This window comes from Protomyctophum parallelum (genome assembly GCF_964188405.1).
Source record: "Protomyctophum parallelum genome assembly, chromosome: 1".
In the NCBI taxonomy this organism is placed as follows: Eukaryota; Metazoa; Chordata; class Actinopteri; order Myctophiformes; family Myctophidae; genus Protomyctophum; species Protomyctophum parallelum.
Window position 1 is genome coordinate 8,612,748 of NC_139697.1, and position 27,736 is coordinate 8,640,483.

The window sequence follows — 27,736 nt, forward strand, 5'->3', positions numbered from 1 at the left end:
AATAGCCTATTTTATTAGACAAAAATGTAGAACAGTAGTGTCATAGAGTGTAAAATGCCATTTGGTTTAATGTCACAGAATGCAGTGCCACGTAGAGCAGCATGATAAATGGTTAACTTTATAGTGTGTTCAAAAATGGCAGATCTGCAAGTTCAGTGTCTTGAATGAGATGTGCTGTGAGTTTGCATATCTGCTATTGTCCAGCATAGGACCATTGCACAGTGAAGTATAAACAAGGCTTTAGGATTTATAAGTCGTTTTTAGAATCCTCGCCCTATGTCTACGTTGCAGCAGTATTGATACTTTTACTTAAGTGTACAAAATGTGAGTACTTTTTCCACCACTGATTTCGACCAATCATAGCATAGAACGGCCGTGTTTACATCACGAGACCGGAAGGCAGTGTACAGACCGAGAGCATCATGGCTGCAATGTGACTTAATAAACCTTAAACAGACCTGATTTGTGAATACAACGTAGTTTGTGGAGAAGGAAGAAGTTGTAACAACTGAAAGACGTTTCGTATTACCGGGTCATTTTTATTTTGTTCATATGTGACTTGATCTGATGGCATTTGCTTGTGGAAACTGTTGTGAAACTTTAAAATGTCAAAGCCCGTGTTACTATCGCTTCACCAAAAATTGAGGGCGTGCTTTCAGTGTCTCGAAAGCAATCAGAAAGTGTGGAACACTGTACTGGCTGAATGCAGCCCGTTGGTCGTGTCTCTCGGAAACGTAGCAGAGCAGTTTAAAGCCCTTTCCAATGTCCAACTGTCCAGCACTCCGCTGAACTCCTTCCCTGATCTGCAAGAGCGATTGCACTTCAAGCTCGTCGAGGCAACGGAAATAATCTTGGACAAGCTCAATGAGAAAATGTGAGTATGTATTTGATTCACAAGACTTTTAAACGCAATTAATGTGCATTGTCCTTATCTGCAAGATTCAACCGTTATTACCCTTCAACTCAAACCCATTATGTAATAAATTACAGAATTACTACTGCTTTTCTCTCTCTCTCTCTCTCTCTCTCTCTCTCTCTCTCTCTCTCTGTGGCAGAGCTTCTCTCCAGTCTGTGAAGGATGCCACCAGTAACCAGGTGCATGGAGCCTTCCAGTTGTATGAGGAGAACACCGACAACCTGGACCTATCCACCTGCACCCAGAGATCTGCCACCACCCCGTCAGTAGCCGACATGATGGAGTGGCTGCAGGATGCCGAGCGATACTATCGGCAACAGTATCCTTATGCTGTTTATATGTGCAATTTTCCAAATATGAGTGAATGTGAGTGATCTGCTCCGCAGAGGTGCTGCTAACTTTAGGAAAGAATGGGTCTAATTTGTCCTTCCCTATTATCATTAATCATTATTAATGAATTATTATTATTATCCTCAACCATATGTTCCGATTTCTGAGCAGGAAGACTCTGCTGCTGACCATAAGCCATGATGACCTCTCTCTTCTGGAATCTGCCCCTAAGCGATGGGAGTCCTTGCGGTCACCCAGTGGAGATGAGATGATCACTGGTGAGACCTCATCATACAGGGTTGTTGTTGGGGGTGATATGGGCAAAAAAAAAAACTCAAGTCTTGAGAAAGCCTGGACGCACGAAACGTTGTTGTTTGGTTACAATAAAGAGAAGATGGGGAGCAAACATATTGCGTGCGGACAAAATTGCCCTTTTTCTTCATTTGATCATTTTTGGGTCCATCACCATATCTAAAAATGTGAGGGGCACTCTTATCATCTTACAACATCGAGGAGGACGAGGAGGATATGATTAGGTGATGTAAAACAAACAGTGTCAAAACAATCATTACATTCTCTTTATTGTTAATGGGATTTAATGTTTGTGTTAGGGACAAAACAAACATTAATTTCTCTTCATTGTCAATGGCGTTTTTAAAACAAACATTGTACAAAAAAAACAAACATTAAACCTCTATATAGGAGGGGCTAGTGCACCTCAAAAACTGGGGATGTGCATATCTTGTTCCTTTTTTGCACAAATATCACTATTTTTACCAAATGACCCTGATATTGTGACCATTTACTATGAAAACCTGCATTTCCCCGCTCTCCCGTCTGTTCGTCACACCTTTGAGACCCTTTGATCTCCATATATGGATCTGACCTTGTGACATCACGTGACATAATGGAGACCCTTAATGCCTCCATGTATGGTCACGCCACCATATATGGCCATCTCCATATATGAAGATCATGACACTGACCTCATCTAACCCTGGATAACCATACATGGAGAAGACTGGATCATCACCTAGATCTGCATATATGGAGCTGGCCAGCAACTCTGACCTCAAACCCTTAGATCTCCATATATGGAGCTGACCTGTTCTGACATTCCATGTTGATCCTTCCCCAGCCGTCATTTCTGTTCTGACATTCCATATGTTGATCTGAACTCATCAAACTCTGTACACGCAAGACACGCTCCATATATGGCCAGTACAGAATTCATTCCATATGTTGATCTGAACACCCAAGCCAAAGCACCAGCAGTCTGCCGTCACGCAGGCAGATGTATGCACGCAACCTTGCCCTTTACTGGTATCATATTGTGATGATATTATCTTTTCAAACATAGCCAAAAAGAAAAAAATATCCAATCTACAAGCTCACAACACATATCGCAATGCATTGTGGCCTTGTATGTCTGCTATTTTAGGTATTTTAGCTTTTTTTTCCTTTTTTCTTTTTAATAAATATGTCTTTGAAAGTTTAAAATAAGGCTTAAGTGAGTAATACTATTAAAAGTCAACACTTGTCATATCACGATTATCTATTAATTCAAATTGTTCCTGTGGAAAAGACTAAGTACTTACTTACTCTCACAAAAAAGTGTGCTCACATGACATCAGCTCTGATTTAATGTTACTTCTTTAATATGTTTTCAGAATTCAGAATTTCTGAAAAACATTTAGTTTTGAATAACTTGTGTATGTTTTCCATCTTGTATGAAGATTAAGATTAAATGTGAACTAATTACTATCGTGTCTCATTTCAGATGTACTCTACAAAGTGTCCCTTTTCATGGAGTCACAATGAAGAAAGAAAAAGAGACTGAATTGCCTTTCTATGAAGTGGTTAAACGGTACAGGAGCAGAAATCCTGATAAAGAAGGATAAACTGATCCGGACATACTGGATGTATGTGTATTAGTTGTATGTAATGGACCCTTTACAGAAGCCACACCACTTACTCAAGTGTGAGCCTTCCTTGTGTAAGCCTATTTTTTACAAAATCGTTTTGCCCCTACACAGATTTTATGAACGCATTCATAATTTTTATTCTACTGGATTTATTACCTTTTTGAATACAGCTCAAACATGGACTATGTTTTTGAGGAAATGTAATAAGATGTAAGAAACATACCGTAATCATTAAAACACTCCAGATATAATGTTTTATTCTTAAACAGTTTTGATTCATGCAATTTCAACCAAGTTTAATGTTGGAAATGTGACAGGCAGGCATTGCCATACGAAAAGAACTGTATGAAATCACTACAATCTTCAACACAAGCAAACATGACAGTGATACATGTAAAATGTTTGTTGACCTACTGACCTATAATATCACAATGATATTTCCGCATTTTGCACAAAATAGGCAGGACATAATTTCTTTATTACACTGCAAGTAATGGCCGAATATCAAATTAAATATTGTATAAAGGTTATATACACTCACTGGAGACAATTCAGAAAAATATTAAGAGGTAAATCTACAAAAAGAATAAGCAAATTGTTCAATAAATAAATATGTGGATTTCCACTTAATTCATAGGCCACTTAAATTCACAAGGTTTAAACTACAGACGGGTAAATCACGAGAACAATTGCAATTCAATAGTCCAACTCAATGCCCACCCCACTCATCTTTAGTGTTCTTTCATCTTTTTGCTTTGTTCTTCTACAGCCATCTTTCCTGCTTCCACAGCTTCAAACTTCCTTTCCTCTCTACACGTATTCCTTCATGGGCAGACTGTTGGATGAAATGGGCTTTGGGGGATCTGGTTGCATTGGTGAATTAGCAAAGCTTCGGCCTATGTACCCTTTTCGGTACCCAGCAGCCCTTTCCTGCATGTGCGGGCAGGTGCTGCTCAGCACAGCTCCACTGATCATAAGGATAACCGAAGCCGCCCAACCCAAATAGATCGCTTGACCAAGCTCTCGTTTGTGCATTAGGGGCACATTAGGGTTGTAGAAGTCCTGGACCACTGTATTAGCAGTCCAGGAAACCGGCACCAGAACACACAGGCCTGTCAGAATGAACAGAACCCCTCCGGAGAGCGCAATGCCAGCCTTGGCCCGGCGGTCATCCCCGGCACAGGTGGTGCACTTCATGCCACAGCAGGACACAGTGCAGGAGAGCCAGCCCAGGAAAATGGCCACACACATGAGGGCGCGGGCAGCCTGGATGTCTGGAGGCAAGGCCAGCATTGAGTCGTAGGTCTTGCACTGCATATGGCCCGTGGTCTGGTAGACGCAGTTCATCCAGATGCCTTCCCATTTGATTTCAGAGGTGAGGATATTGCTGCCGATGAAGGCGGAGACCTTCCACTGTGGTAGGGCCGTCACTGTGATTGCCATGATCCAGCCAGTGACAGCACAGGTAAAGCTAATCAGCTGCATGCCAGTGTTCACCATGATAACTATTATCAACTACTTTCTCTACCCCTAAAATAAGTGTTCTCAAGATGAATAGTCTGTGAAACTATGCTTTTCTTTTAAGCAATTAAACTGTCAGCAATAAACAAACATACGCAAGATAAAATCCTACATACAAAACATGCCACAGAACATCTTTGCTCCGTCAAACTGCACTGTCCAGATGGTTCTATTATTTTACCTGTTCTAGGCTACCAGCTTCTTAAGATCCTGGCCTTAATGTCGTGGCGCAGGTCACTCTTCTGTCAGCATCCACTATACTACGTTTTTTCTATTCAGCAGGTTTTTCAAATGTAACACACTTTCCATTCCATATCATTCATACCAAGTCTCCTTTCATTGTTTTCAGGCGGTAACCTCTTTCTTCCCCTCCTCATATAGCATTGGTCTTTTCCGATTGCCCAGAAGCTCACACTTTCTCCTTCTTACCCTTTCTGAGTTTGAGATGATGAATTATTGACTAGCCAATACCTGTGCAGCCACCTGTGGCAGCCCACCAACACTGGCTTGATCAGCTATGAAAAATGGCACCACTGAAGCCTATGATGTTTGTGGGTTGAATGAATCTCATCCAACTTTTATTTTAGGCAGGTCCTGTAGTTCGAACCCAACTCGAACCCAGCCGGATCTGGATGGATTGTGGGTGTCAGTTTCTTACTCTGGTTCGGTGTAGCCTTACCTAGATCAGTTAGACTGATAGAACCTGATACTCGGACTCTGTGCCACTCTGATACAGCGCTGGATGGTCACGGCAAGAGTAAAATATTGATTCTAGATAAAAACAAAATGCTAAACTACTTTATACCTTTCATTGTAAATGAACCACACAATCCTCATTTTAGTCCTCCAGGTGTAAAGATTAGAGATCCACGGGAGATTGACCAAACATGAACACAGATGTTTTAGTCAGCCATGAAAACAGTCAACGAATCTATAAAAGGACGTAATTCCAGTTGCAAATCTGTACATGTCCCTCCAAAAAAAAGATCCAGCTTCAGTCACAGCTCCACCTGTGTGCAGAATTACTTGGTTTCAGCAGACGCAATGCTAGTCCGAAAGCTCACTCTTCCAGGGGGAAACGAAGCGAACAGACCTCATCATCAGGCATGGCTGCTGCCAGTTCAAGTGGCTTCTTGCTAGGATAAGCACAAAGGATATGGTCCAAGCCTTGACAAGGCCACTTCAGACTCAATCTAAGGCACAGCCGTCGTCGCCCGTCCTGCCCCTCTCTGAACTCAGTGGTGCCCAATTGGGTCAATCCAGCCCAAGTTGGGGTATGGATGGCAAACAGAGCCACTTAGTCTGACTAATGGATAGATGGAGCATCAGGTTAGTCCCTCCCATCTTCAGAAACCCTGTTTACACTGACCCTTTGAGAGCTGCACTGCCTGGAAAGAGAGATAGAGGGAGGGAGAGAGTGAAAGAGCGATAGAACAAAGGATGGAAGGACAGCTATAGAGAAAGAGCGGTGTCTGTAGGTGGATCATAACACAAAGACAATCTGGGGGCCTCTACAATGGACATGCACTGCCTCATTCCATGCAGCGCACACACACACTCTAAACCAGTTACAAAAATCTGCTTTCACGCACCCCTTTTTGTCTGGCACTGTTGTGAAAGGCAGAAACAGCTTACAAGGGGAGCAAAGGTGGAGTTTTTTTGTTTTGTTACAATGAACCAGGTCACAATGTTGTAAACCACAGGAGAAATACGCAGGTACAAAGTCATTCCCATTGCCCAATGTTCAACTGAGGGCAAGTGCCATATAGACAGTGAGGAAATTATGAATATCCGATTACATAATTATTTTAATTTCTTCAGATAAATCAGAATCTGAAATCATAATATGAAATAAAGACGATAGTAATAAAGAAAATATTAAGAAAATAAATCCATCTAATCTGAAAAGTGACCCTCGATCTCTTGAACCACAGCGTGTGTGTGTTGATGAATTAAATATTATGGCAACAAGATCTGTGGTTCAGGTTTCTTTCCTTGTGTAGCCTCCTCTCTCCTCGGTAACGGTGGTCATGACAACAGGCTGGGACACAGGAAATGCGAGAGGAGCAGAAATGATACACAAAGGGGGAATGAGGAGAGAGCGTGACACATACCAATGATGCCATTCCAGTCTGAATGCAGGAAGAGACTGGTATATAATCTATACAGTATTTCATGTGAGGATTGTTGTGAAATTCCTATACTGTAAACATGCAGCCCAAATATTGAGTTTTGTTTACAGTAGTATGTTACATTAGTGTCAATGGGAGATTGGGTCGGGCATGGGTGAAAGCACAATACACATTTTTAATAGTGAATAAAAAAACCACATAAACACAACACAAATGCAATATACTAGCTATATGACCTCCTTTGGTTACTGTGATATAGTTGATATAGTTACATTTGCGGATTATTTAGAGTCTCATTTGAAAATATGTCACTTTTGTTACTGGGGAAAGTCACAATACAGTATAATCAGCTTTATTGTCACATCAAGTGTGCATAGTTCAAAAATTTTCCAAGTATTAGATTTTAACTAGAACAGTACAGATATTTTGATTGTTTATGGCATAAACAGTTAATTGTTATAGCTTGAAACGTCTCAACACTTATAACATAATGGTTAATGCTGAATATGCTGAACATTAAAAGATCATTTCAAATTGTATATATTTTCAGGCCTTTTTGAATACCCGTCTTGGACAGGGTTCACTCGAAAATATGTTTTTTTTTTTTAACCCACATCAGTATACTTAAACTTAAAGTGTGACACATCTCTATATCCTCCCCTGACCAACAAGTCAAAACAAAAATCTGCTAGCCTAAGACTGGTCAACACAATGAAGAAATGGACCAGAGAAGCCATGGTCAGGCTGCAGGCTTGCTTTGACTGTACTGGAGTTTGTCTTTAATGACCTGAACGTGTTGTGTAACCACCCTGCTGGGAAGGGAAGCGATAGTGTTTCATAGCCTCCTGTCTGAAAGTGTCTCCTGTATCCACACTGGTCACGGTTCTGTGAACAAATGCAAATTAACAAATTCTCTACAATTTTACCTGTTCCCTCAAAAAACCTGGATTGCATATTTTAACGACTACAGGCCAGTTGATTTGACCTCTGTGGCCATGAAGTCCTTCGAGACAGCACAGACCCACCTCCTGGACCACAATGGAAATAAGTCTCACGACTTTGTGTTCATCATATCCTTGACGTTTCTCTGATGAACATGTAACATTGTTTTTCTTTTACGATGTCTAATAAAATAAAAGATCCACCTACTGGATTACCTGCAGTTTGCCTATCGTGGGCTGTGTAGACAATGAGATTAAACTGCACCCATCAGCCCCTGACTGACATTTGTAACAATCTTGTTTGGGGACTTGAGTCCAGCATTCATCACCTTCACCCTAGAACTGCTTCACTCAAACCTCTGCCAACGAACTCACTATACATGCCTCCACCTGTCAGTGGATCATCAACTTCCCAATAGGCAGGAGGAAAATGTGGTTAATGAAACTCCTATTCAGTTCCTTGACAATCAGCACCGTGTGTCCCCCTGTGATTGTGTGCTCTCCTGACTGCTCTTCTTACATGATTTACTTCACCCCCAAGAGCCCACCGTTAAGCTCCTGAAGTTTCCAGACAATTGAATGGTCTCATATGGGACACTGGGACAGTGATGACTGCAGACAAACACAAAGCTGAATGGCTTTTCCTCTTGTGGTGACACACTAGTCACATACATAGGCCTACATACATAACAAAACCTGAGTCATAAGCAAGTATACACTTAAAGTTAAACACTGATGAAGGCACGAGTGCCAAGACACACACACACACACACACAAAACAGAAGGGAAAAAAGGCCTTGCCCTAAAACCTAGAGGACGTACTTCCTGTGCCAACCAGAGGAAGTTGGTTTAAACCAGGGGGCCCAATCAGTCTCCACGAGTCTGATTGACTCTGCTGGCAACTCTTTTAACAGTGCACATGTAATGAATGGCTGTCATCGTTGACAACCTCACATTGTGTAATAATTCTAGAATCCAAAAAATAATAATATATGGGCCAACTTTGGAGTAGTTTTGCCACAATACATTAGCACACATGAAATGTTTGTTGCTGCTGTTATGTATGCACAAATGAGTGTCAGAATCAAGTGAACCCATTTCCCTTTGGCAGAGTATGCCACCTAGTGACAAAAATGAACTGGTTCCTCCATTCCTTTACATTAAACATTAGAGGTCAGTGGCCACCATTCTTAATATAAATTAAATACAATGTCCTGTGTATCATACCGTCATGACAAACAACACTCACAGATCAATGAAGAGAACACACATCTGCTCTGATAGAGGCATGAAATACCAATTTATTACTTTGCACATTAACACAAGTAATTCCCTGCAGGCTAAAAAAAAAAGAAAAAAGTATTTAAACATCACATAATAGCAATAACAGCGAGTGATTAGGCACCCTTGTAGGAAGGACAGAATATGTCATGCCCCTCCCCAACAGGTTAAAAAGGGTTCCTTCACAGAATTGGAATGTTCCAATTCTATGGTTCTATTGCTATTAGACAATCACACACAGCTCAGAGAACACTAGCAGGAAAAAATAAAATAAAAACAGCAGAGCTAGAACACACGCCGAATAAGAAAAAAAAAAGAAAAAAAAAAAAGAAAACATTTTACACAATACACAATGTCAAATTACAAATCTGTTTTAAGATATAATAATATATATCAAAGTCAGAAGTAAAAAATAAATCATGCTCTCTTTCAATAGGGGCACGGAAAGAATTCTGGATCTTTTTTTAAAAAGGTTAAAAAGAGGTAATCCTGTCCCGTAGATGCCATGGTTTTCACCAAACCACCTCACAAAGAGGAAGTGCGCTTGCAAGGGGCCTGCGGAGGTGCCATGGAGACAGGAGAGCCCCGAGAGGCGTGGCCAGGGGCACAAACCAGGAAGTAGGAGACCAAACATATGCTCCCTACACTAGCCTGGGCAGAAGAGAGGGGTTAGGTCTTTAACGGGTCCACGTTTGGAGAAAGTACCTCGTTTGAATTTGGACACGACGCAAAGATCAGAATCCCTCTCCTCATGGCTTGTGCCTCCCAATTTACTGACATTTGTGTAGGAATCTTTAAAATACATCTCGGAGAGACTGGACAAATATTGCTAGCCTAAAACAGTCTCACTAAATTAATAAACATTTATCCCCAAAAGTTTATATTTTTTCTCTCTCTCATAATAAATATGATTCTAAAGAGGGTTTTTTTAAGGACAATACTCTGGCATGCAGGCGAGCAAAGTCGGTTTTATTACTTTAAAAAAAAGGTTTTTCTAAAGAGCTAATCCACCAAATGCACATTCCCACTGATTGATACAAGCAACAACAAAATAAAAGTACAGACACAAACCGCATTAGCAAGAGCAGACCAACAGCCACAATTAGAATTATAGCTTAGATTTTTTCCTCATTTGCTCGACTAAATTTGCATTAATATTGCTTTGCAATGTTATGTTCAGAATTGGTATTCATCACAGATACTAGCCTTTATCAACTTAAAGTGAACATCCTGGAGTCTTAACCATCATTCTCCCTAGGGACATTTCGAGAGGATTCTTTAAAACAAATGCTTCCGACTGATATTCAAACCGATTCAAAAACAGATGCCCCTTTAAAAACAATGACAGAAACTTATTGCATGCAATGCTTGGACAACACCCTCTTCAGGCCCACAAGCCCTTCCTCCTCCAAATTTCCCACTTCTCTCCCCTTGGCCAGCACCCACGCCCACGACAGGCAGGTGCTCAAACTCATTCATAGCAAACCTGCTGCTTTACGGGTGGTTTATTACAAAAGGGTTTATTACTGAGCTGTCCCCCCTGACGAGGCGTGCGCGACAACTATTCGGAAGCTTCCCCAAGCCCTACTGCATCATCTCATGATCCTATCACAGTCCGAGGGGGCACCGTTTGTACAACGGTCAATATAACACTTATTGCTAAATCTAAGATGATGGTCTGTGACAGTAACTCGTTAGGTGTCAGTGAAGAAGGGGTCCAAGGGCAGTGCTTATGCTTATCGTCAACATGTCTAATCTTGTGTACAAAAAGAGAAAAGAAAACGCAATAAAAAAACGAAACAAAAACACCCCAAGTAGTAGAGACTTTGAAAAATTGGTATAATGGTTAAAATACACACAAACAGCAATAGAAACAATGTATTTTTGAAATTCTGAAAGTTTTACTCATTGCAAACCCCTTTTGAACAAATTCCTTCAGTCCCACTTTATTCGGATTGCAGTCCCTGATTGTCTCCAACTATCTCACCAGACCAAGGCCCTGGTGCCATCCGAGGGGCAAATCTGTTTTTACCAGGGTCTTAGTGAAGTGTTACACATCTTCTTTAGAGGACAAAAACACATTTTTACCTTTCTAATCTCAGAAACTACTAAGGGGTGCATAAACAAATCTGTCCCAGGGCCCACATTCTCTCACTATTGGCCAGAATGCTACAAATTTTACCAACCCAAATCTCTACCCCTTAAAAACCATGGCTCAACAACTCTTGCCTATTCCTGAAGTCACACTGGTTACTACACAAATGGCTTTGCCGTCGGCCTTAAAATTCATCACAATAGTAATAACATTAACAACAATAACGACAACAACAACATCAATGATAAACTAGTAATTCTAAACAACAGTTTTAAGATAGCCACAAAACATCTTATATTAAACTCTTACAAATCTGCTTTGTTGATTCTTATGTATAAATGCATAAAGGTAAGAGATAAAGAGTGCCCTCTGTTGCTTGCCTAGCGTCCCGGGTCAGTGCAATGAATTGGCCAGTATTAGCAAAGGAGACCAAAAGACAGACACACACACGCGCACACACGCAAAAAAAAAACTATGCTCATTTTTCCGGCCACTAAAATTAAGGCGGCTAGCGCCTTGTGTAAAAAAGTCTAAACAGAATTAAAAAAAAAAAACATGCTACTACCAACAGTGTCATAACCTTTCAGATCATCAGGTCCAGATATTAAAAAAAAACAAAAAAACAGATCCCAGATCTTTCACACAGACAGCACAGGCTGATACACCTGTACTGTCTGTGCGTAATGCATTCAGCCATTCAACAGGTCCCAATGCCGAGCCAGAATCACAGGTTAGACCACGGTCACCACTGCTACACATCAGACCTGGAGGTTCACTTACTATTTGAGATTGATTCAGTGGCTTTTGTGGGATGGCAATCTTGCGAGACACAAGGGCACCAATCGGATTGCTCCCAAAAGTGCAAATCCCGCCGCATCTCGCACTCCAGGCAGGCTGAAGCACAAGTTCAAAGTGAATTCAATTAGTAACTGACCCAGGGCTGCTACACCCACCAACCTCTGTGTGAGGCCTGTATAATTAATCTGTTTCAAAGTTGCTTTTTATAGATTAACTATTTATATGTTTTAATATATGTATTGTACGTGTGAATATAAAAACATCAAATCTGAGGCATTTACAGCAGTTATCTCCTTGATTTCCCTTTACAATTCAGTGGCCTGCCATGAAAAATACACACACACCCACACACGCGCGCACACACACACAAACAGCAGTACATGTATATACAGAAACGCACATGCTCACACAATCGCTTACTCTTGGTTAAAATGGGAGGGGAGTAGTAATGGGCATGGATACCCAGGTCACCTCGTTTGTAAAAGACCGTAAAGGAGAGAAAAGTTAAAACACACACTCATAAAAAGGAAAAAAAATATATAATATATATATATCATTCTCAAAAGGTTAACTCGTTACTCCCCGTCCACCTCATTTCATGCAGAGTCCATCCCCCCACCACCCGAAAACCCAAGACCTTGTGACAGATTTCGCCCAAAGGGGCTTTGAGGTAAAAGTAGATAAGAGTCCTGCTTAGCTGGGAGAGCTGAAGAGCTGGTCTGACACAATTGGCGTCAGTCCACTCCCTTGCTCAGTGTGTCTTACAAAAACAAGAATAAAAGGACATTCAAAATTGGAGAAAAAACAAAACCAAACTCAAAATAATGGCTCAATATGTGTGTATGGTTTGTTTTTCCTTTGCGCACTAAAAACTGTGAGGTTTCTCAGTGCCAGATTGCTGGTTAGAAAGGCGGCTTAATCGGGAACATGACCATGGAACAAGACTTGCCAGATGGTGGGAAACGGCAGAATCCTCTGGCATCGAGCCGCTTTGGTGCAGATTAAGAAAATGTTTGAAGAAGAGAGAGACAAAGAGAGGGACAGACAGAAAGACAGACACAGAGGATACCGTAGAAGAGAAGAGACTGGCAAATATAAATGGAGGAAGGGAAGAAGCCGGCTGGCTGGCTGGCTGGCTCAGGCGAAGTACATGGTGTGCTGGGTGTCATAATGAATCTGAACTGCCTTGGCCAACGCCAGGGGATCACGGCCGTTACTCTGGCCCGATACATGGCTACCTTCCGCACTATGAGAAAAACAGACACACAAGAGGATATTACAAACAGTATTGTACCTTTTTGTGTCAGATTAAAGCTGCTGTTGTCAGTGACTTCATCATGCATATCGTGTCTAGGCATGAGAAGTGCATTCTATAGTGTATATACTTTCAATGTACAGATTCATTTCTTTTGGATATTCTACTGCGATAATGATAAAACATACTCTCTCCCCATGCCTTTGGCCTGGTGGAGACAATTACTTATGATCCTAGGTTCTTGGGTTACTTTAATATGATCCTAGATTACTATTTCTATGCATTTGATGCATTACCTTGTGTTGTCATGCTTAATAATAATAATAGGAGATTGTTATTGGGATAATAATCTGGTGATTGTGATCACGTTAAGATCTATTACTGTAAGCTTAAACTACACACTTCTATGCTACCATCAATGCAACTATCCAGACAAACGTTCCCAGTTCTCTCTGTACCTGTCATGGTCCTTGTCCACCAGGTGGTATCGAGCACGGAACGCCACTAGCCTTGCGTAGTAGGCTGGTGCTGGGATGGATACTGAGCGTGTGCATCGGACATAGGTGTGGCATAGCTGGTAGGTGAGCAGCTGCAGCTCGTCAGCCGTGAAGCAGTTGTCGTCCCAAAGGACGTGGTAGTGAGAGGGACGGCTGGTGCCCTAGAGGAGGACATGATAACAATAAGCTTTTGTTGTGCTTTGGTGTTTTTAATTTTCTCTTTCATGCACAGTGACCGTAACCATTCTTTTAAAGTCAGACCACTTCACCCATTGTGATTTGGCAAGGCTCAATAGAGATTTGTGTAGGATGTGGGTGTCATCAAAGCAAGCAATGACATACGACCAGCAGTTTGTAAATCAAACTCTCAACGAAACTTGTCAGGAGAAGAGAAAAAATAACATCTTGTACTCCCTCGACAAAGGCCTTTAGTCCATTTTAAGGCAAGTTATACAACAGCTAGTGATTCACCAACAAGCATTCAGAGCCACACACACACACACATACACACACACTTTCTGTAGATTAAATTAAGATAACCTTTCTACAAGTGACGCACTATATAATCTACAACAGAACTGTGTGGAACAGTGTGTGTGTTCAGGCCCTCACCTGGATCCCTGCATGGCTGCACAGGTAGAAGTCAAACTCAGAGGGGTGTGTGATGGTGCTGTCCACCGTGGTGCCTGCTGGGACATTACCGCTCTTCCCAACCTGCAGGGAGAAATCAATCAGGCATGATCATTGGAGGAGCTGGAATCAATTTTAATAATCTTAAAAAAAGAGAAAAACATGGCATGCAAAAGTGGTCTCATGGGTTGTCTTATGAATGAATGCTCACTGACCCTTTCAGCCTTGTCAGAACAGAACAGACGTGTGTGGTGGCGTTTCTGGACCACGATGTAGGTGATACCGGGCCTGTAGTCCTCCTCCAGGCTAATACACGCCTTCCTGATGGCAATCAGCTCTGGCCATGCAACCTGGGCGCACATATTATACACAAGAGACAAAGCTAGACCTTATGATGAATAACTGTTGAAGTGTGAGCTATGGTGAACTGCAATCTATTTATTTCTATTGGTATAAGTATAAATGTGACAATAGGGGTGAATGAAAAGATAAACAGAAGAATTAAAAGGTAAAACAATAAAACATGTAATTGTAATCTAAACCATTATGTGCTTGAAAATGTTGGACAGACACTCGGACAGGCCAACCAACTAACAGACTGTGTGATTGCAGCTAAAAACAATAGAAGTAGGTTGGGGGTGGCTTATTGTCGGTATCAGCCGGTAACACGTGGGAGTCTATCCCCGTTACAATGCACTAGACCCCTGGGAGATGGATTGCTGAGGTGGAGCGCCACACCTACCATCAGCTCCCAGTACTTCCCGCATGACTTGCTGCACCAAGCCGTGCTACTCATTCGCTGAGTTGGCGGTGCCCGGGATCGAACCCATGAAGCTGTGGTCCAAAGGCGAGAGCTCTACCGACTGAGCTACCCGGACACAATAGAACAATAAAAACAATAGAATATTTAATAATAGTCATATGGATGTCTCACCTGTTTCATCTGCCCCTCAGACACTCCACCACGGTAGTAGATGATGCGCGTAGGCTTAAAACGTGTGGACTTGTAGAATTGGATGAGCAGCTCCCGTACCATGTTTGTCAAATCCTGGATGACTTCCTGGCTGAACAGTTGCTCCTATAGAAACAGAGTAAAGTGAGTAAAAGTAAAGCTAACAAATTAGATCCATTAACCCATTCTGACCTGAGATCAGATTCTAAAAATGTCAGTCGTTCTTCGATTAAAAAAAAATGGCAGACCTACAAGCTCGTATCGCGCCACTCGGTGGCGCGATATGAGCTTGTAGATCTGCTATTTTTAAATAGCTAAAGCATAACATGATGCTGACACCAAAATGGGTGCCCGGTCAGAATGGGTTAAAGCCAGAGTTATACCTGTACTCGTTTACTGCGTTTGAGTGTTGCATACCGAAAACAGCAGATCTATAAGCTCACAACACTTCGCAGTGTGCAACATTATGGGCATCACAATACATTAAGAATCTATATGCGGCACTCAGGTGACACTTGGAACATTTTAACCCATTCTGACCGGGCACCCATTTTGGTGTCAGCATCATGTTATGCTTTAGCTATTGAAAAATAGCAGATCTACAAGCTCATATCGCGCCACCGAGTGGCGCGATACAAGCTTGTAGGTCTGCTATTTTTTGAAAAATCGAAGAACGACTGACATTTCTAGAATCTGATCTCAGGTCAGAATGGGTTCATCAGGACCAGTGTGTGTCCAGTGGAAACCTCGTATGAATCTGATCTCAGGTCAGGCTTAATATAGGATACATGCTTATACAAGCTGCAAGGACGCAGCATAAAAACAAAAACAAATGCTCGCTAGTGAAAAAACTAAATTGTGATAAAGGGCATATAACAATCCATTGGGTCTGTATTTTCGGTCATAATAGTTATAATAACGTTCCACACAAATAAGTGAACAAATAAGTGAACATTCTGTGAGAATAGCAGATCTACAAGGCATGTAACATTTCATTCAACTCAAGATACTATTCAAAATGCTGGGTTCACGATAACATTTCCACGATTTTTTAACCCATTCAGGCCTAAGGCCGATTCTAAAAACGCCTCTAAATCCTGACCTAAGGTTTCTGAAAAATTCAAATATTGATATAGCAGAATCAAAATTTTTACATTTTTGAATACTGTACATACTGTACAGAACCCAAATATGGGTTCCCGGCCTGAGGGGGTAAGGTACAAATAGGGAACCCCGCCCAGAATGGGTTAATGAAATTATTTTTCCAGACAAATGACTGAAAATCGTTTAAATGTAGAACAACACAGAGGTAGCTCTCGGATTGAAAGGTATAACAATGTATAGGTTGCATCAGGTCTAAATCGGTCAAAGGAATATCAACATATCTAGTTCAAGTTTATTGGTCATTTAAAATAATGACCAATAAACTTGAACTAGATATGTTGATATTCCTTTGACCGATTTAGACCTGATGCATCTACAAGCTCAGCATGCAGAAACACACAAAACAACACATTTATGTAATAAAGTTCAGTTACGTACCTGTGTTGGTTCGGTTACCTGCGACAAATCCTGTCTTGAGGTCTGGACCCGCACCGTGGCACAGTAACGGCTGGGATGGCCGTCCATGCTGCCCACCACCGCAGCAATGGACGGCTTCTTCCCGTCCCCTGCTGGGGGGTGTGTGACGTCAGCGCCCAGGAAGATGACTGGCTGCTGGAACACAGAGGGCCTGGGTGGAGTCGAGGAGACAGAGTGCATGGATTAAAGCTAAATTAAATCTCGCAACTGAAAAATGTTGCTATGCCAAGCCCTAATATGTGATTTTTTTTAAACGGTGTGAAATGAGTCACCACACACTAGCGCTGTGTGTCCTACACACTTAACACAATCTGTAAAATTAGGTTTTGGTAGCCATACAGCCAATCTGGGTACCCAATGGAAAAGCCATACAGCTAAACAGTTGAAGAAAATGCAGATAGAGGCGTTAACGATTGTGGTTCTGAGATCATTAGGGTTTTCTGGAAGACTGAAATAACTAATAACCAAAAATAGGCTATCTACAAGCTCAAGTGTTGTAAGCTTGTAGAAGCTTGTAGCCTATTTTTTCTTTAAGACAGGCTGACTTCTATGGGATCCAAATTACTGAAATCAGTCGTGGCGACTGAGAACTTTAATCTATGAGAGTGGATGCCGACGGGTGAGAAGAGTACAGAGAAAACAAATAAATGGAGGCAATGACTCACTGCATTCCATGTATCCTTGCACATAATTATAGGTTCAGTGTGTATTTACCATTTGTTGCTATTCGCACCACATCTACTCAATTTGTTTTTTACAGAATGCGGTACAATGGTATGTATCCAGCTATTGAATTTTGTTAAATTACACCAAACTCAATATCCAAACAACTCCTGTCATGCAGCACTAAAGACGATAATCCGATATAGTTAATATTATTTGCCCTGCTATTGAAAACATAACGGATTATTAGATTATTTCCAAAGCGGACCTTTGATGAGGCACCAGGACGTTGTTGATGCCCCCCAGTTTGGCGTTGATCTTGAGGCAGAGGTTGGAGAGTGTCTGTGGGGACGTCTTGACCACATTCTTCACCTGGACACACTGGGTGGCCATGCCCAGCAGAGTGTCTCCTACCCGTTTCACTTCAGCTAAAGAGAAGGAGTGTGTGCGCAACAGTTAATCAAACTAATAAATGTAATCCATTATAAAAAAAAGTAACCAACCATACTGAAAATAGCAGATCTCACAAGGCGTTGTGATGCAGCATATCAACCATTTTCACATGACACAATTGGACAACAAATTATAAAATAGTGGTTCACCAATCTATTCGCATTGACATACATTTCAAAACATGAATAAAACGATTTATTTTTACCATAGACCGGTGTTTTCCCAGGAAGAATGACCACGATTAGCTGCAGGCCTACGTAAGACATCTTGAGGTGTTTGAACATGGGCTCCACGCTGTCAGCCCCCTGGGCGTATTTACAGAAGCACGGCTGGCCCTGGATGGGCATCCCAGCATCCTTGGAGATCTTGCGCAGCTGGTCTGTGAAACTCCTGTTATAAAACATTGTACAAGACATCAGGACATTAGCAGTATGTGTTGAAAGGTCAACATTGCTCAATGTAAAGGGTGGCAAATGAGTCTGGAAACGATCGGTCTCAAACGTGGTACACAAATTAGGTCACTAACACCAACAACATAACTTTTGTCTTTAGTCGGAAAGTTTACAATATTGTCATTCATTCTTGAGACACATTACAGAATGCTTTATTTAAAATAGGATTCTGATCATAAATGGGTTATTATAGAGTCCATTATAAGCCCTTCTGTTATCGGCCCCAATCCCATAACATTTTTTGTCATCAGTTTGGATTGTGTATTGCCTCTGTGCCGCTCAAAAGAGACTAGAAAGAGTTCCCCTCAGGGCACAGGTCTCCACCAGGATAATAGCATTTGTGATGTTTGGACAAAATGTGTAGAGTAATATATGAAAAATCTAACAGATCTGTGTTGAACACATGACTATAGAGATAGTGTATACCGATTTGCATGATCTATGGATAAAATCTGTGCGTAAAACAAAATACATTTGTTTTGCAAAACTTGGCCTCATGGTGGTGCTATAACAGGCAGATGCAAAAAATTTAGGGCAAAGATCTTTCCTTGGCCTCTAGGGAGTGTGCATACAAAGTTGTACACAGATTGCTGTAGTTATAGGTAAAACAGGAATTGGGCTGTTATAGCGCCACCATGAGGCAGATTTGAAAATGTTTAACACATTGTGTGCCCACGCAACACTTTCAAAATAGTAACCCAGGATGCCCACTTTTTACAAATCTTTTTGACATATGTTTTTGCTAAGACGTCTTGGGCACCACATATGGGTAATTCCCAGGACGTCTGTGGACGTGTAATGCTGAACTCGACCCAAACAGAAAGGCATACTAGCAATCAACAATTTATTTCAATTAAAGACAACATGAAAAGGTATTCTGAGAGAATTAAATTTCCTTATCGTGACGCATTTCTTAGTGATTCAGGGGCTGGGTGTCTCAGCAATGGGATCAAGTTAAACTGCACCAGAGCAGAGCTTCAGACAGCAAGCAGATTAATGTCTTGTAAGCAGTATGAGGATTGATTTGTGGAATTGAGGACTACATGAATACCATGACATGCCTGGATGTCAAGTCAGTCCACCAAGTAAAAAGATCTCAAATCTCAAAGTACTGAAAGAAGAAGTTTCTCTTCTCACCTCAAATTATTTCAGAAACATAATTTAGTGTACCGTTTAACTTTAAAACTAGATAGGTTTGTAATGCACAGAAACCATCTTTGTTTCATTCAACATAAGCAGCACCGCCCTCTGTCTAATTTTATTTTATTTTATTAGACGTCATGCAAGAAAAAACAAGTTACATCATGTTCATCTAGAAGCGTCAAGGATAAACACAAAATACAGTCAGCCGACTTATTTTCATTGTGGTCCTTGGTCTGTGACAAACATGCATTGCAACAAAATGAAAACATTAAATCAATCAATAAAACAATCAAGAGCTACACTACCTACATCATGAATACATGTGATCTCATTGCTAATATAGTTAAACATGATACTATTCTGCAACATTTTCTAAAAGCCATGCTTCGACCCTTATCAGGAGATGGCTGCTGATGCTCTTTAGATTTGGAGGAGCAGTAAGCTGGAACTCACTACCCCTGAATATAAAGGAACGTTTTCCCATTTCAGTGAACGTGGGCATGGTCAGGTCTGCCATGCCGGCTCTGGTGAGGTGGGAATGAATTAATGAACTTCACTGCGCTTCTGAAAACATTTACAAAAGGTACTCAGGGCTGTTGATATAGACGTTATGCACTAGGTTCAGTTGAAGTTGAACTGACCTGGCCGCGAAAAGGAGCCAACCAAACTGCTGAAAGTGCACTTTACCAACTTGCAGACAGCCCCAAAACGAGCCTGACCAGCTTGTTGTGAGAGACCTGTAGTTTCTCTTTTAGGGCTTTGTTAACACCACCATACCATCTAGCATTATGAATCATAGTTCTGTGTTGGGAGAATCAAGAGGGGTTTGTCACTCACTCATACAGCTGGAATATTGGGAGATTTATTGACAGGTGCATGTCATGATATTATTAGTTTAAAAATCTGTTAGTATCTGATGATGCAATCACACATTATTTTGATTGAAAGCATTATTTCTGGGGATTTGTTAGTTTTTGGGGCATTTAGGGGTTAATAACAAAAAATGCTCAAGGTATAACACTGGGGACCCTCTTGAATTCTTGAGATGACCCCAAGCTACAAGAATCTGTTGAGAAAAATAACTTTTACTGACGAAACCACATTCACACCCACGGCTCCCGGACTAGAAGATATGGACACATTTTGGGGGAAAGGGGTTATCCTAAGACTTACTTCAGCAGATCTTCTCGACACTGTTTCTGTGGAGCGAAGCAGGCCACGGCCCACACTTTGATCTCGATACCGGCGTAGAACTGCTTCCCTCTCATGTCCCACACGCCCTGGTTGGGCGTGGCCACCGTCTTGTTCTGGGGAGAGAGTCCCTACACTCTTAGTCAATCCCTGCTGCTTTGTGCTTTTGCCAAAATAGCCTCTAAATTTCTGTGTGGAATGTTAGATTTCAACCCTTGTTATAATGCAATGAAAGTGTTTTCAACGACTATGGAGTTCGGAGGAGCGTTAGACCAGGGTCGTCTCCTCACACAAATAATTCCACATTTTCCACAAATCTTCCTCAGTATTCTGGCTATTATAATAGCCAGAATACTTGCGCTGGCTACTTCCTGAAGTGGTGGAACTTTCAGCATCACTCTTTCCATTTGTGCCACTGTGCATGCATTCAGCCAGCCTTTTCAGATCTACCATCTGCATTAAGGTTAGGTTTAGCGCCAATCTGAGATTCAACATCCCCATCATCTTCCTCATCTCTACTTGTTGACACTGTTCAATACGAACGTCCGACTCAAATCATTTGTCATGGAGTATTATATTATTATACCTATGATGCTCAGATCAGTGCCAGTAGTCGAGATAAGGAGGAGAAATGCACCAAATAAGACTGTTGAGATTCACCATGGCACTGCAACCAGGGGTAGGTTCCAGCCAGGCCTGCGAAAACTGCAGTTGCATAACAGAAACGTCAAGCAGGTGAATAAGCAGCACTGGATACACCGATTGGAATAAATTAAATGCTCCAAGCTCCATGTTTAAATTAGTTTTAACCGTTTCAGTTCATACGACGTGTGAGGCCGTCATAAGAATGCCGAAAAATGTGTGCCTACGACGTCTGTGGACGTCCTAGTGACGTCCTAGTGACACGGGGCGAGATAAGAATATTCAGAATTTTTCCTCTTTTCTTTTTGGCATTTCGCTTTTCGCTTTCCGTACGCTAACGCTCAGTGCAACTATTAGCTTGTCATTGACTCCCATGTTAGCGCGGCGGAAAGAATGACTCCTAATCCAAGGCGCTCTCCGTGGTGATGAATGGATCGATATGCTGGCGCTTCATTTCTGCTCCTCATCCGTCTCTCCCGCAAAATATGAAGGCTTTTTGGAGCGTAAAAAAATTAATTAAGATGATCGGGGATGTGAGGTCACTTAGTAAAGTCAACTTTTTTAGGAAAGTGTTTCCGGTTCATGGCTTTCAGAGTAAAAGCGATCAGACAACTCTGGCACCCCAGAGCTTCTATTTTGATGCACTTCCGGCACTAAATGTGTTTAAAGAAATTAAGCATTGGTTAGAGGCAAGCAAATTTAATTTAATGCACTGTTTAATGCAATTTATTTGTGTGAGTTATACGTATCTTTTGTTGAATTACTCATGACAAAGTTGTAAAAGTCAACAGTATGTATGTCCATAAAATAAGCAAGCAGCACACGCAGACAATACACTAGTTCTTTCTTTAAATAATTGTATTATTATTATTATATTTTCACAGTCTGATACAACACTGGCTATCCTACTTTCTAATGTCAGGTGTATGCATATGACGGTATAGAGTTTCAAACTAGTATATTTAAGAAGACGACGATCAGGTAATAGAATTGTGAAAAATAATAATAACAAAATGATTGAAACAAAGAACTAGTGAATTGTTTGCTAGCGTGCTGGTTGTTTATGTTATGGACATACATACTGTTAATAATAATAATTGCATTTTATAGTGCTCAAAGCGCTTTACAATTCATTCATACATTGGGAGGTGAAGCGGCGAACAGTCGACGCCAGCGTCCTCCTTTCCCACATTCACACCGACCAACTCATTGGAGGCAATGCAGGGTTCAGGGTCTTGCCCAAAGACACTTCGACATGTGGACAGGAGGATCCGGGATTCGAAACGCCGACCGAGGGATCATTGGACGACCTGCTCTACCTCCTGAGCCACAGCCGCCCTGCAGTGTTGACTTTGTCAGGAGTAATTAAATAAAAAAATACTACTACATTTAGATATATGCCCCAGCATTCATCCTGTGTTTGGCCCTGCCCCTGTGCATCCCTCTCAGTGTGTAAAGTGTGCCTCCCCCCCCCCCAATAGTGCATCCCCAGTACTCACCCTTCCACAGTCTCTCCCGGTGTCTGTGCTCACCCGGCCCCCATACTGCAGCATGGGTGCTGGGAGGACGCGGCCCGTCACCTCAGTCATGTCATTGTGCACCACAATGCCAAACTCCTTCAGGTAGGGGTCCGGGCCCCCAACCATACTGTTGCTTTTGACCTGGGGAGAAGGAGAAAGAGACAGAGAATGTTATCAAGAATGAATAGCAGCCAGGGAATCATGATAGAGGAAGAGAAGTGACATTAAATAAAAAGGGACACTTCACCCTTTTTGCTACAAATATATATGTTAATGACGTTTAGAAGATTTAGAACACCTTCATGAGGTCTTTATGTGTGTAATATGTGGTTTTAGATATTTTAGATTTTAGCAGTGTTCATGTCATGGACACTGGGCTCACTTCCTTCCTGGACTACAATTCCCATAATGCTTTGGTGCACTGCTCCTTGTAGATAGGGGGAGGGCTGTCTTACTGAGACAACATGTAGTCCAAGGAAGCTTAGAGAAGGAAGTGTCATGGTCACGTGACTGCTTTTCGATGTGCACAGAACATCATTTTATTTGAGGATTTAAACAGCAGCGGGTATTGTTTCTGTTCCAGGGGTATCGCAAGATTTGGCTGCCAGACAGGAAACGGTGGACAGTCTCGCGATATTTGGCACGTTCAGAAACATACTGTCTGCTCTGTAGACACAGTGTACAGTACACATCGAAAAGCAACACAGCAGACATAATGTGTTCTATGTCTTCTGTTATTTGCCAGGAGCGATTACTTTACAAAATATCTCAGTCTTTCAGAAATAGTGTTTGTTCATGAGCTGGTCACAGAGCTCTCATTGACTCCAGTGCATTCTGCTGAACTTCCGGGTGCAGTTTGGCTCCCATGGTGCGACGAATCTGCCGCCTGGAATTGCGTGATAGCGAAAATGACGTTGGTGACCTTACCTCCATCTAAAACCACATCACACATAAAGACATATTTTGGTGACCTTACCTCCATCTAAAACCACATCACACATAAAGACATATTTTTTTTGCAAAAAAAGTGAATACAATGAAAATTGATTTTCAGTTCAAATTGCAATGCAATTCCAAAATGCAATGACCCCATCTGCTTTTCTACCTGCAGTTCACATTCCCACTCCGCGAGGGAGCCATCACTCACCAGTCTACTGATTTCCTCCTGTCTGTCGGGGGCGGAGCGAGCAGTTGCTTTGATCATGGTGGACGTCTGGTTGTCTGTCAGTTTCTTGATACAGCGCTGGCCTGCAACTATGTTACAGACCTGCAGAGAGTAACATTACACGTTGTTAGGATGCATATGGGCAAATGTATATGTGATCCAATGAAACAACTAATTGGTCCTCCCACAGCTGTGCACTTTACTGGAGTCAAGTGTAATAAAAAATATTTAAATTCTGAATCAAATTTGTTCATGTTCGAAAACCCTTGAATGTCTTTGAATTAAAGCAATTCTGCAAAGGGTGGGCCAAACTTCATCCACAACGATGTCAAAAACAAGTTGTAGTTAACCGATGACAAATAAGTGTCATTGGGGCAAATACTTTTTCCTGCCACAGTAGGTGGAGTAAATCCACCAATTTTTTATTGTTAGCTGTAGCTATAACTAAATATGAATAAATATGCATTAGAAGCATGATTTTTTTAACTATGCAAAGTAATATAGTATATCATATTGTAGCTCTGATCCCCTTTCATATTAAATTATTTTTCTTAATGACCAGTCAAATATATGTAGAAAATATAAAAATCACCATCCGTGTTAGAGATGAATCAGAGACTTGTGAAGAAAACCCTGAATAAAAAAATGAATAAAACTATAAACCCCATACTGTATGTGGGCGCGTGTTTGTGTGTGTTTATGAGTCAAAGAGCCCTCCTCTCACCTCCAGAGGAAGGTAGGTGTGCTTCTGTTCTTGCCCTACTTGAAGACAGGGCAGGTGTGGATACTTAAGCTGCAAGTTGTACTTCTGCTTAAAATACTGAGCTACAGTGCACTCCATGGCTTGGCCATTCTCTAGCTGCAAAGGGAACCTGTCAATTGAATGGTACATGGGAGTTAAATAAATAGAAAATTAATCATGTTAGTAAATCGAGACCACAAAATTAACGATATAGTTGACATCGCAACAAAAACGAGTTAACCCAGTTTGGTCGGGAACCCCTTTTGGTGTTTTAAACATGTTATAATTTAGCTATTGAAAAATAGCAGATCTACAAGCTCGTAGCGCGCCACTGCTATTTTTGGAAAAATCGTGAAAATATTTATTTCAGAAAACTGGAGGATTTAGAAGATCTTTTTTAATTTTGAGGTCAGGCCTAAATGGATTAATGTTATAAATATGTTGTTTATTGGGTCCTGTATAAATTTAAAAAAAAGAAATCTGCACTTCTCAAAATCACCTGCATATTAGTTATTACAGGACAGAAAGCATTGGATTTAAGTACCGGTACCCATGGTGTGCAGCCTGCTTTGCATCTCCAATAAACAGTGAGGGTTAATGGAATCACAGAAAGAGAGTGGGAGAGAGGATTGCTGGAACAAGAATGTATGTGGGCAGTGTTAAAGAGCAATGATGCCATCTTTGTTCAACGGCATTAAAAAAGAGAATACAGAGATTTGATATCCTTCAGCTAGATGGCTTGCAACATTATCGTTTGTAATGTCTTATATTTAATTACTATGTTCAACTTACTATTTTAGGTGAGAACCTTGTATAAGCCTTCTATGGTTTAAGGTTTCCTTTCACACCTTTTGCACGTATTTTTGTGTCTTTTTTTAATCGTTACCTGATGTACCGATTATATTGTGCAAATAAATAAAACGAAACATTAGCACCGTCTTTGGATTCATTACAAAGCAACTCCACCTTTCATCGATTTCAGTTTCACAACTTTATTGCTAAGCTGTCTCAGTGCTCCGATACCTTTACGGGTCAACTAGTAGTGGAGAGGAGAAGAAAGTAGGGGTGCACGATTATGAAATTATGACCGATACCCAATCTTCGATTATTTGCAGAGTCAGTCGCAGATCGGATATCGATTCTGACCAATTCCGATATTATACAGAGGACCACAATGGAAACAAGCCTAGGTCTAGGGGCTTGGCCCAAAGCCTGTTAATAAAGTATAGAAAATTATAGAAAATAAATTGTCATGCTGTCCTGTAAATACTGTGTGGGTAATGTGGAGAAGTGCCATTAAACTAGCTAAATTCTTTATCTCTCTCCACCCAAACATCATAGCTTCCTAATCCTCAGTATTAATTACTTGGTAACCAAATGGACTTTTATTAGATTGAGAGCGTGAACTGAAACCAAATGGCCCCTTAAAGGTCCATTGGTTTCATTTTACTCTCCCAATAGTTAAATTATTGTTAAACATCAGCATTACTTAATTACTTCTACATATTAGAAAATGTAGAAGAATTGTTATTTTGTTATTTTGATCAACGTTTGCCTAGTATCATGCCATGGAATTGTTTAACTAAATCTTATCCAACGATAACAAAATATTCTTAGTTTTGGGTCCGAGAGGCTGAATAAATAATGAGCTTTGAAATGAAAAGGGTTGAAAACCACTGGTCTACAGTAATGTGAAAAAGTGAAAATAACCCCCCACATTCACTAAAGAACCCCCCCCCACATTCACTAGGTCTATATGAAAAGAACCCCCCACATTCACTAGGTCTATATTTCATGGACACTGCCATTTGGTTATGCAGGTCTTACGTTTGGTGGCTGGCAGGGCGTCGCGTGACATTGCACACACGATACTTCCTCTTCATCTGGCCGCAGTGTGTGACTTCAACTTTCAGACCTGTTCTCACACACACAAACATTTTTTGAGTCGTTTTCCTTCGACCTATCACAAGCCATATGGTCAAAATTAATGTGGAAACTTGATGACACAGCGTGGCGGTGAGTGTGAAAATGTCAATGTATCCACCACGTATGAGGTGTCTGGTGAGAATTGTAATTTGCTACTCGCTACTGTGCGAGACTGGCTTTGCTCTAGGGTTAGAGAGAGAAGCCTGCCGTGTGGCCAATTCAAAAATAACTTAGGAAGTTTACCAAGACATTGTGTAATGTCCCGTTTGGCACACAATGAGCTACATATCAGATTTCACACAATTATGTATTGTACAGAGAGAGCCATCAAAACAATTTCTATAAGTGGAAACATGCACCACCGTGGGTGAGCTTTTAAGACCTACATGAATTGTGTGGATGCAGTGCAATTGTTTGCAAGTGTGTAATGCAGAAGCGTAAATAGAAATATTGGGATTGCTTTGAAGGCCCACACCCACCACTAAACTGGGAGTTGGGCCCACCTCTTATTTCCTTGGTGAATTTGACACGCTGAGAGTCTGTAAGTGGTTTCGTTTGCTCGTTGATGTTCTGGATATCTAGGACCTCGCACATGAATTCTATCACAGGCTGGGCACGGTAGAATGCTGTGGCGGACACTGTAGGAAACACAAATCAATTAAGTACACTGGTTATTTGTTCCACCTTGAAAATCAATATGATTGAAAAGGGTTTTAAGGTGTCTAAACTCTAAACAGTGGGATTAGTCTTTCTCTGCAAGAAATCAATTAGTAATTAAAAGCATATAAAACTTGCACATGATCAAAGAAAGCGTTCCACAGTGCAGGATGGATTTTCATGGATGGACGAAACTTGTGGAGGAAGTGGCATGGTTTATACAAGGAGTATATTGAACAAGGAGAGGGCAGATACATTACATTGAGGTATCTAAAGAGCCCATACTAATTTCTGACTGGGCAATATGGGCTAAGATACCTTGTTGAAA

General features: G+C 41.2%; 3 protein-coding genes across 5 annotated transcripts in view; 1 reads left to right on the forward strand and 2 right to left on the reverse strand.

The window, feature by feature from the left end:
• Positions 1–423: 423 nt before the first annotated feature.
• airim (AFG2 interacting ribosome maturation factor) lies at positions 424–3,313 on the forward strand. Of its 2 annotated transcripts, none has more exons than XM_083763178.1 (4): positions 424–874; positions 1,056–1,235; positions 1,406–1,524; positions 3,027–3,313. In XM_083763178.1, the coding sequence occupies exons 1-4, from the start codon at positions 606–608 to the stop codon at positions 3,065–3,067; spliced, it is 609 nt and encodes a 202-aa protein (XP_083619304.1). In that variant the 5' UTR covers positions 424–605; the 3' UTR covers positions 3,068–3,313. The 2 variants fall into 2 exon arrangements, with proteins under 2 accessions (XP_083619304.1, XP_083619305.1); XM_083763179.1 differs by having other exon boundaries at positions 1,418–1,524.
• Positions 3,314–3,981: 668 nt separating this feature from the next.
• cldn35 (claudin 35) lies at positions 3,982–4,671 on the reverse strand (the record flags this gene model as incomplete). Its single annotated transcript, XM_083793819.1, has 1 exon — positions 3,982–4,671. The coding sequence occupies one exon, from the start codon at positions 4,669–4,671 to the stop codon at positions 3,982–3,984; it is 690 nt and encodes a 229-aa protein (XP_083649945.1).
• Positions 4,672–9,038: 4,367 nt separating this feature from the next.
• ago4 (argonaute RISC component 4) overlaps positions 9,039–27,736 on the reverse strand; it is a 33,797-nt gene continuing 15,099 nt past the window's right edge. Inside the window, exons 6-19 of one of the 2 annotated variants that reach the window (XM_083767761.1) lie at positions 27,255–27,389; positions 26,653–26,740; positions 24,808–24,955; positions 24,066–24,185; positions 22,898–23,059; positions 20,739–20,872; positions 18,176–18,360; positions 17,786–17,945; positions 16,816–17,005; positions 15,256–15,399; positions 14,537–14,671; positions 14,304–14,405; positions 13,653–13,852; positions 9,039–13,185 (exon numbers count right to left, since the gene is read on the reverse strand). In XM_083767761.1, the coding sequence (XP_083623887.1) occupies positions 13,077–13,185; positions 13,653–13,852; positions 14,304–14,405; positions 14,537–14,671; positions 15,256–15,399; positions 16,816–17,005; positions 17,786–17,945; positions 18,176–18,360; positions 20,739–20,872; positions 22,898–23,059; positions 24,066–24,185; positions 24,808–24,955; positions 26,653–26,740; positions 27,255–27,389 (2,012 nt within the window). In that variant the 3' untranslated portion in view covers positions 9,039–13,076. Of the gene's footprint in view, positions 13,186–13,652; positions 13,853–14,303; positions 14,406–14,536; positions 14,672–15,255; positions 15,400–16,815; positions 17,006–17,785; positions 17,946–18,175; positions 18,361–20,738; positions 20,888–22,897; positions 23,060–24,065; positions 24,186–24,807; positions 24,956–26,652; positions 26,741–27,254; positions 27,390–27,736 lie in introns of both variants that reach the window. The other variant, XM_083767760.1, reaches the window with a different exon arrangement.

Coding starts and splice junctions, on each gene's coding strand:
- airim (XM_083763178.1), top strand. CDS start 606: ATGTCAAAGCCCGTGTTACTATCGCTTCACCAAAAATTGAGGGCGTGC. Junction 875..1,055: donor GACAAGCTCAATGAGAAAAT/GTGAGTATGTAT, acceptor TCTCTGTGGCAG/AGCTTCTCTCCAGTCTGTGA. Junction 1,525..3,026: donor TGGAGATGAGATGATCACTG/GTGAGACCTCAT, acceptor GTCTCATTTCAG/ATGTACTCTACAAAGTGTCC.